The following is a 15,606-nucleotide window of genomic DNA, read 5'->3' on the forward strand; positions in this document are numbered from 1 at the left end:
AACCCAATCTTGGGACCTTAAATTCCTTCATCTCTCCCCATGTTCGTAATCTGGGTGTGGTGTTTGATAAGTCCTTAAAATTTGATAAACAAATTAGTGCTGTAGTAGGTTCTAGCTTCTTCCATCTTCGCTCCCTTTCTAAAATCAAGTCATTTCTATCAAAAAGCTCTCTAGATGTTGCTATCCATGCCTTTATTACATCTTGGCTGGATTATTGCAACGCCCTCTATTTCGGTACATCAAAGTCCCAAATCTCTTGGTTAAAAGTGGTTCAAAATGCAGCAGCTAGATTCTTGAAGGGGTGTAAAAAGTTTGATCATGCCACTCCCCTCTAGCATTAAATGTGTTCTAGAAATAAAACCGAACTTGAACTTGACCTTTATTGGTTCTTTAAAATTATTTAGGTTCAGCAAAGAATTTTCCTCTCAATAAAAACAATTTTAAGCTGTACAGACTTTTTAAAAGGTTTTTGATGTTACATTAGATTCTTCAGATCAGTGTTAGAATAAAGGGTTCCTTGTAGAACTTCTGGTTCTTCAGCTGTAAAAAAAAAAATAATAATAATAATAATAATAATTTGGAACCTTTATTCAAAGAGTAACCTTACATCAGTTATCATATATCTCACATATGCATTATGCATAGGCGTCGCATATGCAAATTGTCATATTCAACCATAGTAGCTAAAATATGCTTATTAAAAAGTTAACCTACTGATATATTCAAAACAGAAATATTATTAAGCATAATATTCGGAAACAGTGGTCACGTATTTCCCTCAAGAACCTTTACATTTGCATGCCATTTTTCACGTTTGCATTGTGGGATATTGTGTTACGTATTTTACTTGTCTTTTTGTAAAAAAGTCCACACCCATCTCAATAGCCTACCGACACACATCCTCATTTTCACACACGTGCACACAAATGTAAAGGGTTGAGTTTTCAGTAAAAGGACCTGACTGATTATACATGGCTGGGATCATTTTCCAGTGAAGGGGAGGATATGTCTGAGCAGCCATTAGCCAATCTGAGACCTCCTGAGGGCAGCCACAGCAGCAGAGATGGGCAATGGTGGACGTTCAGTGAGTGGCTTCAGCTCTCAGCAGGACAAAGGGAGTCAGTTTGAGCCCATTTTGAAAGCCATTCTTTATTTAGGGGAGCTGCTCCACGCTAGCTTTGCTGTGTCATTCTAAACCATGTGTCAGAGACAGTGAGCCGAGCTTGGCTACTGTCTGGGGCTCCAGCCTCTGACCTTGATGATGGAGAAGTGAGGAGAAGATGGAGAGAATGTTTGCCTGCTCTTAAAGGACTAGCTTGCTCTATAATGAATGAATTATTGTGCAACGATTGCTGGTTTCTCCTAAATGATAGTTCACCCAAAAATGACACCCTGACCTATACACTGTATGGACAAAATCAGATTTTTCTAAATCTTCCTTTGTGTTCTGCAGAAGAAAGAAAGTCATATAGGCTTGGAACAATTCTGTCCTCATTTACTCGCCCTCATGAAGATATTTTGAAGGATATTGGTAACCAAACTGTTTTCGGTTACCATTGACTTCCATTGTAAAAACAAGTAACAACTGAGACATTTCTCAAAACATCTTTTATGTTCCACAGAAGTAAGAAAGTCATACATGTTTGGAACAATATGAAGGAGAGTAAATAATGACAATTTTTAATTGATTGGTTGATTTATTGAGTGACTATAACTTTAAAAGTTAATCATATTACTAATGTAAAATTGTGTCATTGTTTACTCATCCTGATGAATATATTTTGAAGGACTTCAAATGTATGGACTAAAACAACTGAACCATTTTTCGAAACATCTTCTTTTATGTTCAAAATAATATGGAATCATAAAACCCAAAAATAAAAATTCTGTCATTTATCCTTACGTAATTCCAAATCTATATGACTTAGTTTCTTCTGCAGAATACAGAAGAAGATATTTTGAAGTATGTTGGTAATCAAACCATTTTGGTTACCATTGTCTTCCATAGTATGAACAAAAACTGAGACATTTCTTGGAACTTCTTCTTTTATTTTTCACAGAAGAAAGAAAGTCATACAGGTTTGTAATGACATGAGGGTAAATAAATGATGACACATTTTTAATTTTGGGATGAACTATCTGTTTATTTGAACTTTTCCATATGTAATCTGTTACAGTGATACATTCTTTATCTGATATATTCACCTTTTTGATCATCTCCTTTTTGTTTGTGCTAACTTTTCACACTTTTCTTGTGACAGTTACAGCATGCTAAAAGCATTTTACACCCTGTGATCTGGCATCCTAGTAAATGCACATCACCACCTGCACCAACAGAGAAAGAACGGGCAATCCAAGCAGTTCTCTGCACACACCTGTCTAATGTTTCATGGGCCATGAGTGAGAAAGAGGTCTGCTAATCTGCCCACGCGGCTGGGCAGCATTGGTTTTTCCTGGAGGCTTGTTGCTGACCATGCAGTGGCCTTAGCCTTTTTCTTTATTCAAATCAAGGCAGTTGTGTAGGGGGGCATGAGCAGAGACACCCAACACCCGGCAATCACACTGTCCTCCACTCACAGCGCACACTCTAAATGATTAATGAAGCTGGCTCACCTTCCCTCTCAGGAGGGACGCGAAACCTGATAGCGCCGAGAGAGGCTGCGCTTAGCCATGTGTGTGTGTGTGTGTGTGTGTGTGTGTGTGTGTGTTTGCTTGAGCAAGAGCACTAGCAGAATACATGTAGGGCCATAAGTTTCATAAGTGTTGTCTGGTCGTTGACACAGAGAGAATTCAAAGTAGTGTACCAGTGGCAATTCTGTAGATGATGACTGGCTAGAAGTAATATTTGACTGCATTTCACATGATGCCGATGTTCATACCGATGTTCCACCACGTGCATCATTTCAAGCTTTAACACAGTTAATCATAGTATTGCGCCATTATCTAAGATGCTAAATCATGTCAGTGCTTGTTCTCTTTCTCTCTCTCTCTCACTCTCCTTCTCTTGTCCTCTTGTGTGTTGGCCCCCCGGGTGATCAAGTTTCAGCCCTCTGTCCTCCTGGCAGGCAGAGGGATTAAATGTTCTTGCATAGGGAAATGACACCACCAGTGTCTGGGCAGGAACATGCTTCTCAGACTGTAATCAAAGCACTATCTTTCATTCGCTCTCTCACGTCTCGCTCTCATTTACTCACTCTTACATTTTATTTTATTTTTTTCATTATTTTCATATGCTTGTTTTGGGCTAAGCTTTTAAGCTAAGATTTGTAGCAATTTTATGCAATAAATATTATTAAAAAATTTGTTTCGGTGAATAATATAATCTCTGGTGTAAGTATATTTACTAATCCGAGCCAATTACAGTAATGTCGTTATGGTGTGTAATGTGTTGAAACACCTGTGACATATAAATCTAACTTGGTCACAGATCTTATTAACAGCTGATCCTTTGCATTCCCAAGTGTTTTATTGGGAATGCTGGCTTATAGCAGATGAGTGGCCCGGTCAGTAGGTGACTGCCCTAATCTTTCATATACATTTGAGGAATGCATCCAATATGTGTGATATAGAGCACTGTACATTTTCAAGAGTTGCTGTAAAATGCTCTGTAAATGGGTCGATGATGTGACACTGCATTTTATCCTTAAATGTATTTAAAAATACATTAAAAAAGCAGTTGAGTACAGTATTGAGTAAGTTTCGTCTATGAGGAGCATGTTTTAATTCGGATTTTAAATTAATTTTTATTTTGTGGGGGTCAAAAAGTTAACATAAATAAATAAATAAATAAATAAATAAATAAATAAATAAATAAATAAATGATTGAATGAATGAATGAATGAATGAATGAATGAATGAATGAATGAGTGTCAAACCTGTCCTGATAAGGAAAAGCCTCATAAAAGAATAAACTCTTGAAAGAAAACTAATTAAGTAGTTGGAATAGTCTTTGATTAATATTTTGAGATATTTTAAAGTCACATGAGCTGGAAATCGCAATCAACTTTCTTCCATATTGTGACGTATATCCAAGTAAAACAGCTTATTGAGTGAGTAAAAAATGTAGGATTGGACTTGATTTTGTCCATTGGGAACTGATTGGATAGTTGAATTACTATCATGCGCTGATTGTTATAATTGTTTAATGTAGGAGACAGGTTGCTGGAAGGGAGGAATTGAAACTTGTCTTGGACAACATTATTGCCAAGCCCTTGGGCCAGTGTACATGTCATCAGAGAAGAGATGTCATCACGAGAGGAAGGAGATGTTTATGTTTTTGAGATTACTAGGGCACATGAATTAAAATGAAAATAATAATAATAATTATTTTTTATTATATATTTTTATATTTTGTGATGTGAATATGAGTTTTAATTTTTTTTTTTAGGTGTGTTTTTAAAAATATTATTTTTTAAAAAAAATATTTTTTTTTTTTTATATGAATCTAAATGTAATTAATATTACATTTAGATGACAAATGAAATGGGTACAGCCAACAAAGTCATGTTAAAAAACTGATTAAGATATTTACTGTGTACAAAATGTAACAAAACAAATTATTTTAAAGAAAATAATTAAAAAAAAATTTTTTTTCATTACATTAAACTTTTCTTCATAACCATATGGAAAAAAAATGAAAACAATTTATTGTTGTACAAGAATACATACAGTATAACAGTGCAGTACAACTATCATCATTCCACTATAATTCCGTCAAATTATTCAAGCAATTGATCTTTTGAAACAGTGATTATGGGAAACATATTTCGTAACCACAAATACAATGTTTGTTTTATGAACGGTTTAATATTTCAAAAGAGCAGTCAAAGCCCAAAATCAACAAATTGTTACCATACGATCTATCTTTCAACAAAGCAGTCAGGAAAACATACACATACATGGAATGGAGCGAGTTATTGATGTCACTTTCTGTTTTGTTCTTGATCACCATTAAGGACCTGTCCAAGCTCACAGATAACCATTCAAAGTGATTGCAGCCTCCCTGTGTGATACTTGTTGTTGTATGTGACTGTACTCTCAAAGAGCTTCTGCTTGTTCTGGTGTTCTGTAAATATTTTGCAACCGTCTACCGTGCCAGTGAAACCATACCCTTGCTACAATGTGGAAAACATTCCGACTACATACTCGTCTTCTGCTTGCCAGAGACTGAAAGCAGATCTTGGGACTCAGGGACAGGGATCAGTCCAGTTGACTGGGTCATATGACCTGTTCTGAGGCAGCTGTCCTGCTCACAAGCCCCATTCCCCGTGCTAAATGGGGGTCAACACATTTAACCATGAAGTTATGGCAGCAATTTGAGGAATAAGCAGAGCGAGGCTTTTGGGGAAGCCTGTACATGATGCTTTTCGTGCCATCTGACCTTTCCACCGTGACACTCTAACTGCTAATTCAAATACCAGCAACATTTGCAAAGCCACACAAACTGTCTTCATCCAACTTGGTCATGAAGGTCTATAAATCAACAGCGGAGGCCTGTTTTTGAAATCTGTCAGTGTGTACTGAGAGTAAAGAGCTTTGTGTGTAAGATTAGGTCTGCATGCGATGCATGTCGGTGTGCGTGTATGTTTGAAGTTTCTAAGTCTAAACAAGGTTGTTAGGCCTGTGCTGATAGGTCTAAATGTGTGCTAATGACGGAGTGTTAATAGAGGGTTGGGTTGATATTGACACTCTAAACCTGTGCTATTCCCAGTGGACCAGCGGCAGGATTTGACACTGTGTTTGGGGCAGTGCATGTGTGTATGTGAGTCTGTATACATTTTCTGGTTTGTAAGTGTGTGTGTGTGCTCATCGTCAATGGCGCCGAGTTTCGTCAAGGCTACTTTTACACAGCAGCAGTATATGATTGTCACTCCTTTATATAGTAAAATTGCATAAAAAACTACTTTTATTTATTTCAAAATAGAAATAGGTCAGTATAGGTCACTGGATGGATGGATGGATGGACGGATGGTTGTAAATTACTGCAAAGGTTTAAAGGAATAGTTCACCCAAAAATTAAAAAAAGTTTGTCATCAGTTACTTACCCTCAAGTTGTTCCCAACCACAAGTTTCTTTCTTCTGTTGAGCACAAATAAGATATTTTGAAGGATGCTGCAAACCAAAAAGCTGACGTCATTGACTTCAATGGTATGGAAAAAAATAGAAAGAAATCCCATAATTTTTTTCCATACGGGTATTGATTTTTAACAATTACTTAAAAACCCCTAAAAGACAGATCATCTAAACTATGAGGTTGTTATTCAGTATATGTATGCTTTTGATAAAACTGTCAGTCCACATTATTGTATTATAACTTATTTACATAATCGTATTTAATAGTGGAATTCCTGGTTTAAAAAAAAATACATTACAACTACATTACCCATGGTTCTGCAAAGAAAGCTCCTGAAGCCCTGCAAATAACTTAATAATCAGAGTCACCCTTCACTCTCAAAACACTCACAAAAATAGTATCCTTACGTTCTCAAAACATAAAATTTACTGTTAAATATATACGCTATAGATACTACATATTATATACTACAGTTTTATATTTAAAAATTTTTATTTGATTACGTCTTATGCAATGCTTCACTGTAGTTCTTTCCCTCATTAAAGCTGATAAATACAGAGTCTGAATGTTTTTGTCAAAATACTTTTTGCATCAAATCAAAGTTTGTAATGTTGTGGAATCACTTTGTAGCTGGTTGTTTTGCTTCATAGTTTATAACTTATTAACAAAGTATTTAAAAAAAAAAAAATATTCACTTTGTAGCTGGTTGTTTTGCTTCATAGTTTATAACTTATTATAATAGTGTGTTAATGATGTCAAGGGGATTGACATCGGCTACTCATTCATACAGTAGCATCTCTAATATTGTATGTAAGCCATTGTGTCCCACCCAGCTTTTCCTTTCCATAACTGTGACATCTGTCCATCTAAACTATTTTAAAGCAAAAGTGAGACTTCCAGTAGTTCCTATGTGTTTTTAAAAATCTTAGCACAATTATAAAAATAAAAAAAAATTATAATGAATTGTAAATGCACTCTATCGATCCTTTTACCCCTCATTTTCCTTTTTTTTTTTTTTTTTGGCCTAACAGGGGATTTTTAATGCAAATACATTTGCATGGCTAGATTCATGGTTCATAGTTGTGTTAGTTTGTGTGTTTAACATAAACAAAGGATCTGCTGCTCTACTCAGTGGCCAAATTACATGCAAGCATTATTGAGACAAGATAAACTCGTCTCACCAATTGACATTACACTTGTTTCTATATATATGAGGGGCTGTACAATCCATAATTCATTCTGGCACTCTCACACACTTACATTCTCCTTTCACATACATATACTTTTGCTTTTACACAGTTACATTCTCCTTTTGCAGACATGCATTTCTACTGTCACACACTTACATTCTCCATTCATATACATACATTTCTACTTTCTCTCACACACATACATTCTCCTTACACATACATACATTTCTACCTTTTTTGGTATCCATTACTTCATGTTTAAGCAGGAAGTCACTCTCAGACCGGGAAATACATGTGCAAGACTTGCTCAGCTCTTCCTCACAATTTTACAATGATGCTATTCAAAGTCATCCTTTTTTCTTGTCAAATACATATTTTAAGTTTTTAATTTTAAAATATCATTATGTAACCCACGTGTTCTACAGATCTGTGTACAAGTGTTATGATACTGATTTTGATCATATTGACAGGTCTCAACATTAAGGAAATTTTCTACTGGCCCGGTTTGGCCAGTGGTTTCAAATTTTTTTTTTTTTTTTTTTTTTTACATTTATTAAATGTTTATTTTGCTCTGTTACTGGCCAAACTAACCTTATGCTAAAATATATGCAACATGAATTATATTCTTCCAGTATTTTGAGCATCACAAACAGTTAATTTGTTCTGTCTGGTACAGTATCTTGCAAACTCCCACTTTATTCACTTCCTAAATTAAGTGGAAAAAACAAACAAACAAACAAACAAACAAAAAACATAGACGCTTATAATACGTGTATCTGGCAACACGACTTTGGCTTAGGCCGTGTCCTCAATCACAACTCGCTCAAGGGACGAGCCCATGTAACCTTTTCACGATGATAATATTAAAAAAAAAATAAAAAATTGCTTGCTGAAATACTTCTGCGGCCGCCTCATCTTCCTCAGACATGCTAATCTGGAACTGTCCTGAGCGTAACACTGATCGCGCCTAACCTGCCTTCCTTTTCCATCATGCTCCTTCCGCTTCCACTATACTCTCTCACACACTACTGATCTATATATGTTCTCTATTATAGGTCAGTGTCTCACACACACACACACATACATTCTTCTCTCGCATACATTTTCTTTAGACATACAAGCATTTTCTTCTTACAGTCATTTTTTTTTTTATAATATTAAATGTATACTTTGAATACATTTGCATAAAAGCAAAATGTATAAATGTGTGGATAAAATATATGACTATGAGAGCAAAAAGGTATGAATCTGTGTATTAAAATATGTGACTATGAGAGCAAAAATATATATGTATGTGAAAGGAGAAAGTAAGTGTATGAAAGTAGGAGTATATGTATGATAGGTACAGTATATGCAAAACAATTCAAGAGAGTTGTTATCAATATCACTCATAATACCACAATTGAAATGTTCATTTAAATCACAGAATTTTGTATGGTGGTACACACGCCCATAGCAATATACACTCATACATCCATGACTCTATAAAGAAGGTATTTTTGGCCCAGTCGGTTGGACTGAAATGAGTCCTCAGTAATTCATTGGAAGAGTTTGGGGTGTATAGGTTTACAGTGTATGCCGCAGGCACATCCTCTCACTAATGTTACAATGCAATGTTATACCACCATTGTTCAGATCCAGAAAATGACACTTCCCTTAAGGGCATGCACATCAACTTACACAGCCCCACACCCCTCTTAAAGCAACTTGATTTGGCTAAAACATAATCCATCAACGAGCAAAAGTTGCTAAGGTACAATACATCTCTAGTGTGTGCGTCTATTGTGTGTGGTATCAAACAGTAAGCAAAGCAATTCATTAACTGACTTGCAGTTAATATGTATAACTTGGAGTATTTTTAATTAATCGTTTTAATTGAAATGTTTACATGTTTCTATTATGTTTATATTTGATATTTGAAATATTATTTTATAATATTATTTCTGCAAAGTACTTGTAATTTTAATATTTTTGATTGACCATTTAATGTTTTATGGTCATAATTTCCTAATATTTTTTCTGTGTAAATTAATTTGTCACATATGTGCAGCAGTCTGTCCAAATAAAGACAGTATTTTAAATTTGTAATTATTATTATTTTTTTATTTCTATTTTTTTAAGAGCTTTATTGCCAAGTATGTTTACAAACACAATGGATTTTTCATGGTGACAGGAACTCGGAGTGCAGAAAAAGTACAAACATAAAATGGAAAAATAAAATGGATATATAATAATAAAATGGAATATAACAAAATAATAAAGATAGACAATAAAGGTTAAATTTAAGACAATACAATACAGTAATAGAAATTATGTATTTAATATGTCATTATTAATATATATATATATATATATATATATATATATATATATATATATATATATATATATAATTATGTATTTTATTTTTTTAATTAACCCAATTATTTATATTCTGTCTTTTTGTTAATATATGCATCTTATATGCTGCTTTTGGCCTTGGGTTCCCCTGACCTTTCCACAGTGGACACCTGTGTGATAGCAGGTTTGCTCTCCTGAGACGGGGAGAAATGAGTGTGCCGTGAAAGGACCACACACTCCTGTACAGCTGAATCTAATAGCGAGACCACCTTTCCCTCACAATGGTTGGAATTAACCAAATCAATACACCTTTGTGCTCCTTAAGTAGAGAGGAACTAATGCCAGCTGAAGTCTCAGACTTTATTTGAGAGCTTTAAAGAGCGAGATCTTGCACCTTTTAATAAGCCTGTGGCTGGAATTATAAGATCCTGTTTGCAAATCAACTTTCAGTACTAATACACCTAAACATCAAAGAATGTCAAATACGATCATTCCTTTTTGATCAAACTAATTCCTTGTGTTTTCTTTTACAGTCTGACTCTCAATATTCTGGTGCATCTTGATTCCACAGCAACAGAGAATAAAATTAGTTTCATTCTTTCTTGAATGCAAAGTAATGAGTACATGTTACAAACCCAAAACAGAACAATGGAGGAAAGCAGCAGGGAAGTTCCATATTATGCACAAGTTTGTGCTTATCAGTGTGATGGTATGGGCATGATTATAGCATGTATCATTAAAGTAAAATTCTCTCTTACGGAACATTTGAGTATTAGAAAATCTTGCAGAATGCTTCTCTGTTGTCTGAAAGAAGAAATGGAGACGTATTCTCTTCAGCTTCACCCTGCTTTTGTACTGGAACAGACATCTCTCTCTCTCTCTTTTAAATTATTATTATTATTATTTAATGGTTCAATAATTAGACTGATTTTATGTTCCGTTTTCATGAAGTTGTTTGGATGTATATATTACAGAAACTATTGAATCTTTTGAAAAACTTAATCTGTAGCTTTGTCACTTTTTTGATTCACTGGATATCTAAAAATTGAGACACAAAATGGATGAATATCTAAAAAGTCTGTTGTAAAATGCAGATATAAAACACACTGTGCTGCTTGATTTTTTTTTTTTTTTTTTTTTTTATTAAGGACATGATTGCATGTTCATGGCAGTCATACACGACAGAGAATCATCAATTTCTCTATGCATTTGTGCTACAATGAACAAGAGCTCAATAGTTATTTCTAATCTTCCTTGGGGAGTCTGAGCCCAGTCAGCCTAAACAAACACAACACTGCCCCCTGGACGGCTGCCATGGTAATGCAGCCCTATAGTGAGGGCAGAGTGAGCAACCCAAGGGGGTTTGGCTAGTCTGGCAATACTGCCCAGTGCCCACTTACACATAAGTGGGCAGATTTTGTGTGAAGAACCTGACCAACATGTAAAGCAAGCAAGCACCGTTTGTTTATACGTGCCACCACTATACCACAATAAAAGAGTGGCATGGAAAACAATTATTCAGAGGCGAGACAGTCTCCACAAACAGCTGCACAAAAACACTAAAAGGTAGTAGTAAATTCCTTAAGAAAATTAGCCATGGTTTTACTACAGTAAAAGTGTAGTAACCATGTTTTTTTTTTTTTTTTTTTTTTTTTTTTTTTTTGCGCATTGATTACCATTTGTATAACCACAGTTTTATTATAAATACCATGGTTAAACTATGGTTAGTGTAGCAAAACCATGGTTAATTTGTGGTTACCATGGTTTAACTACAGTAAGCATGTTTATTTTGTTTTATTTGTAGTAAAACCATGGAATGTGCACAGTATACATTTATGAGCAGAATTACTCATTCAAAGGATCGGTTGAGGTGTTAATCATTATAAGATCATATCATAATGTAAGTACATAAAATCCCGAAACAAAGAGTTGTACTTTGGCAGGTGTGGGTAAATTCTTCTGACATATATCCAAGGCTGCGAAAATGTAGGGTCACGCGCACTGAATAAAGGATACAAAGCTGTCACTGGGACAGTACGATTTCAAAAGATACTGTACCCTTAAGGTAGGCTACTAATATGTACATTTTAGATACTAATACGCAGCCTTTAGGGGTAAATAATGTCACAAAGGTGTACCTTTTGAAATATTAAGTGACAGCTTTTTGTACACCAAGTATAACTTGGGGTTTAGATTTTCAGACGTCTCATTTTGTAAACTATAACCTGAACCCATAGTGCCATCTACTGGAATAACGTTCACATTGCATTCATGACAAAGTCAAATACTGTCTCGTGTCTTTGCTTTAACTCAGTATGCACAAGTAGAATTCCTTTTAAATTGTTTGGTTTGTTTAATTTCATGCCATCTAGCAATTTGAACATCCTGTTGTGCTTTCTGATTGCTTGCATGAATAATTCCTGTAATGCTACCTGTGTAGCACCGTTTTCCGCCACTAGAGTTCACTAAATTACATAAGTAGAACACTTTCTATTTCATACAGCACTTCTGGCCTAAATCAAATACATTGTGGGTTGCCGTGATTTTGCCAAGTAAGACATGTTCCTGGATCAACATCTTTTGATGATCCTGGATCAACAGTATTGTCCAGAAATATAGACTTAACCCAATACCTACCCCTGAACCTAACCCTACCCATAATTTATTCCTAAATCAGCGGGAAATGATAGCTGATATACAAGGGTGTAGAAGCACCTAACCCTTATTTTAAGCCTAAAACAGATATTTCCTGAAAAGTTATATCTCAATTCTGATTGGTTGATTGAAATGTTGTTCCAGGATCAAGGATGTTGCTCCAGGAACATGTTGTACTTGTTGAAATCATGCTCACCTACACTGTGGCCACATGATACTGAGCAGCTGAAGTTTCAAATAACTCAGTGTTGCTTTGTGATACAATTCCTGAATATAATTTTGTCATGCTGGATAAATATGCAACCTAAATGTTTTGATTTGGAATAAGTCCCAGATGTAGTTATTTATCCTAACAAAGTCAAGAAGCACGCATGTGACATTCTGCATTCTGAAAGTTGAAAATCTGTGCACTTTCACTGACTTTAGTACACTTCAGGTCCTCCACTTTCTTACATGGTTCGTAATCTTCCCATTGTCATAAGAAATTGCTGGGGTCATTTTTGATTTACATTGAAAAACATTTATTTATTAAGGACTATTAAAATATTATTATTATTATTTATTTAATATTGATTATATAACGTGACTCAAAGTTCATTAACACTTCTTTTTACACAACTGGCAAAAGATCAGTTATTTTCCTGTAACCTCAGCCGCTTTTGTAATTTTATAATATCTCCATATTTTTACAACTCTTGGCTTGCAGCAAATGAACAACGCCCACGTTGCAGTTACATTTTAGTTCATTTAACAAATGAATCTCTGTTGTGACTGAAGCAGTCAGTATGGGCCCTTATCAAATTTTACTATAGTTATGCAGTGAGAAAATTACATGAAAGGAAAATAGCATGTTCTTTAAAATTAGTCCAAAATAGTATTAAAGTACTTGTATTTACACTCTACCATTAACCCTTTCCTTTACAGACACCTTGTAGGCATTATTTGGTCCGTTAGTGAACCTAACAGACTCTTGTAATCCAGCCCTTGGGTGCCTCCCTCTGTTTCCCCACGCTGCTGCTCCTCTGTCTGTACACACACGCTCCCCCATCCAGTGCAGAGTGGACGCGGCGCGGTGCGGCTTAAATCATCTGACGCGTTTTGCGCATTTCCTGAACTGGCGCTCGAGTGCAGGGAGGGAGAGGGGAGAGAGAGGGAGAGAGAGAGAGCGCGAACAGGGTGGAAGGCTGCAGCGCAAAGGACTAACATGAGCGTGTAGCTCAAATGCTTTCGCCTTCTCAAATCAACAAAGACAAGCAGCAGCTGAATATCTCGTCAAGCGGATGGCAATAGTCTCCCAGCGGTTCGTCGGCAGACTGGGAAAAGGAGGGATCCAAAAACGCCTCTCCCATTTAACGCCTATTGGAAAACGAATAGTACAAGACAAGCCCCGCTGAAGACCATCACATTTGGGATATTTTCCTCTGTGTTATTGCTGATATTTTGCCTCTTGGACACGTCCCTCAACTCAGCTCTATTCCAGACGTAGGGAATTCGATTGTTTACGTATGCTTCCTTTTACGAGGAAAGACGGAACAAAAACAGGAGCCTCTGGTTTTGCATATCGCGTTTTTGCATCCTATTTGATTGTTCCGCTCAAATGAGAGAATCAGGTTGATCCGACTAGTGGTTTAGGGGATTAAATCATCACAGCATCCATCTATACGTGCATGTACACTAATGACGTGATGACATCTACGGGTATAGCGACTCCCTGAATCAAAACCTGCTTTTGAAACCGTCTGTTCTTGCAAAGAAGCCAGCTGCATCTCACTTGAGCCTCATCATGGTGGTTTTTAATGGAATGCTGAAGATCAAGGTTTGCGAAGCTCTGGATCTGAAGCCCACCCCGTGGTCGCTCCGGCATGCTGTGGGACCGAAGACCCAGACCTTCCTCCTGGACACGTATATCGCCCTCAACGTGGACGATTCCCGCGTGGGCCAAACTTCTACCAAGCAGAAGACAAATAGTCCAGCTTGGAACGATGAGTTCGTAACAGAGGTTTATGATGGGAAGAAAATCGAACTGTCTGTCTTTCACGATGCACCGATTGGCTATGATGACTTTGTGGCCAACTGCACTATACAATTTGAAGACCTGCTGCAGAATAGCAGCAGGCACTTTGAAGATTGGGTATGTTTATTTCACAATTTATTGGCATAGTGTAATCACTTCAGTCTGGCCCCTGGAGGCCCCTCAACACTGCTCATTTTAGTTGTCTTACTATTCTCTCACACCCAAGGTTATGGAGCACTTGTACTGAGACAGGATTGAGAAACACTGGTGCAATCTATTGCAGTGGTTCTCAGTCCTAGTCCTGAAGTAGCCCAGCACTATGACATTATGGATGTCTACCTTTATTTATCACATTTGATTTATGTAATCAGCTCATATATGTAGCTGCTCCAAGATCTAAAGTTGGTGTGGAGACATCCAAACTGTAGTCTTGCAGAATTGAAACCACTGATCTGTTGTCTAGGCCATAATTTTCACAGGCGCTGGTCAGTTTCGGCTTCTCCCCAGCAAAGCATCTTGTTTCCCAGCCTTCCTCATGGGTTCTCACGCTCAGGGGGTTTTCCCATTTCTCGACCGAACATTCTGCTGCTGTTCAATCCAGACCTACATTCACTATTTCCATCAAGCTGTTTTGCAAATTGTCTTCATAAGATAAAGTGCTCTCATGCCAGAGAAGGAAATAATTAGTGCTAAATAATGCACGCTGTAAAACGAGTATGACACATAGTTTGCTACAACCTTTCATACATCTAGTTATACATGAAATAATTATGGTGTGTGACAGCACAGCCATATTAACTGAGGGTTTCACCTTGCCATTCACCTTATTTTGGATTTTGTCCACTCAGTAGAATTAAGCCCTTTTACTCCAAAAAAGACAAGTGATGCTCAATTCACCGGCTTCCTTTAAAGTTTTAATAGTGTTGGCCCTTTTGTTCTCTTTTGAGAATGTTGCTTATTGTATCTTTTTAAATGAAATGAAATTATAGATTGTAATTCTGTTATCAATTGCAGGCTGATGTGTTTTTATAGGGTGTATAACGCACATAAAAACTTGTGATTATTTTTTACAATAGTATCAAAATGTAATGTTTTGATGATGCTGTGTTATAATGTGTTTCTAGGTCGTGGAAAAATAGTCTTAGGTTCACTTAGCATTCTAATCATGCCTGGAATTATGAGTTGGTCTGTTATATAATCTTCACACAGCTCAGGGGCTTCAGTTGGGAGTGCTTTGTATGTTTGGTCGTTAGACATCCAGGGTAAGGTCAGCATATATTGATCATGTCGCTGCACTGGTCAATCTCCACCTCCTGTCACTGGCAACTCATGCT

General features: G+C 36.3%; 1 protein-coding gene across 1 annotated transcript in view; it reads left to right on the plus strand.

Annotated features, from left to right (window-relative positions):
- Nucleotides 1-13,316: 13,316 nt before the first annotated feature.
- The window catches only part of LOC109099594 (protein kinase C epsilon type-like), a 48,828-nt gene continuing 46,538 nt past the window's right edge, over nt 13,317-15,606 (plus strand). Inside the window, exon 1 of the mRNA XM_042767681.1 lies at nt 13,317-14,389. Within this exon, the coding sequence (XP_042623615.1) occupies nt 14,042-14,389 (348 nt within the window). The 5' untranslated portion in view covers nt 13,317-14,041. The remainder of the gene's footprint in view (nt 14,390-15,606) is intronic.

This window comes from Cyprinus carpio, chromosome A12 (genome assembly GCF_018340385.1).
Source record: "Cyprinus carpio isolate SPL01 chromosome A12, ASM1834038v1, whole genome shotgun sequence".
In the NCBI taxonomy this organism is placed as follows: Eukaryota; Metazoa; Chordata; class Actinopteri; order Cypriniformes; family Cyprinidae; genus Cyprinus; species Cyprinus carpio.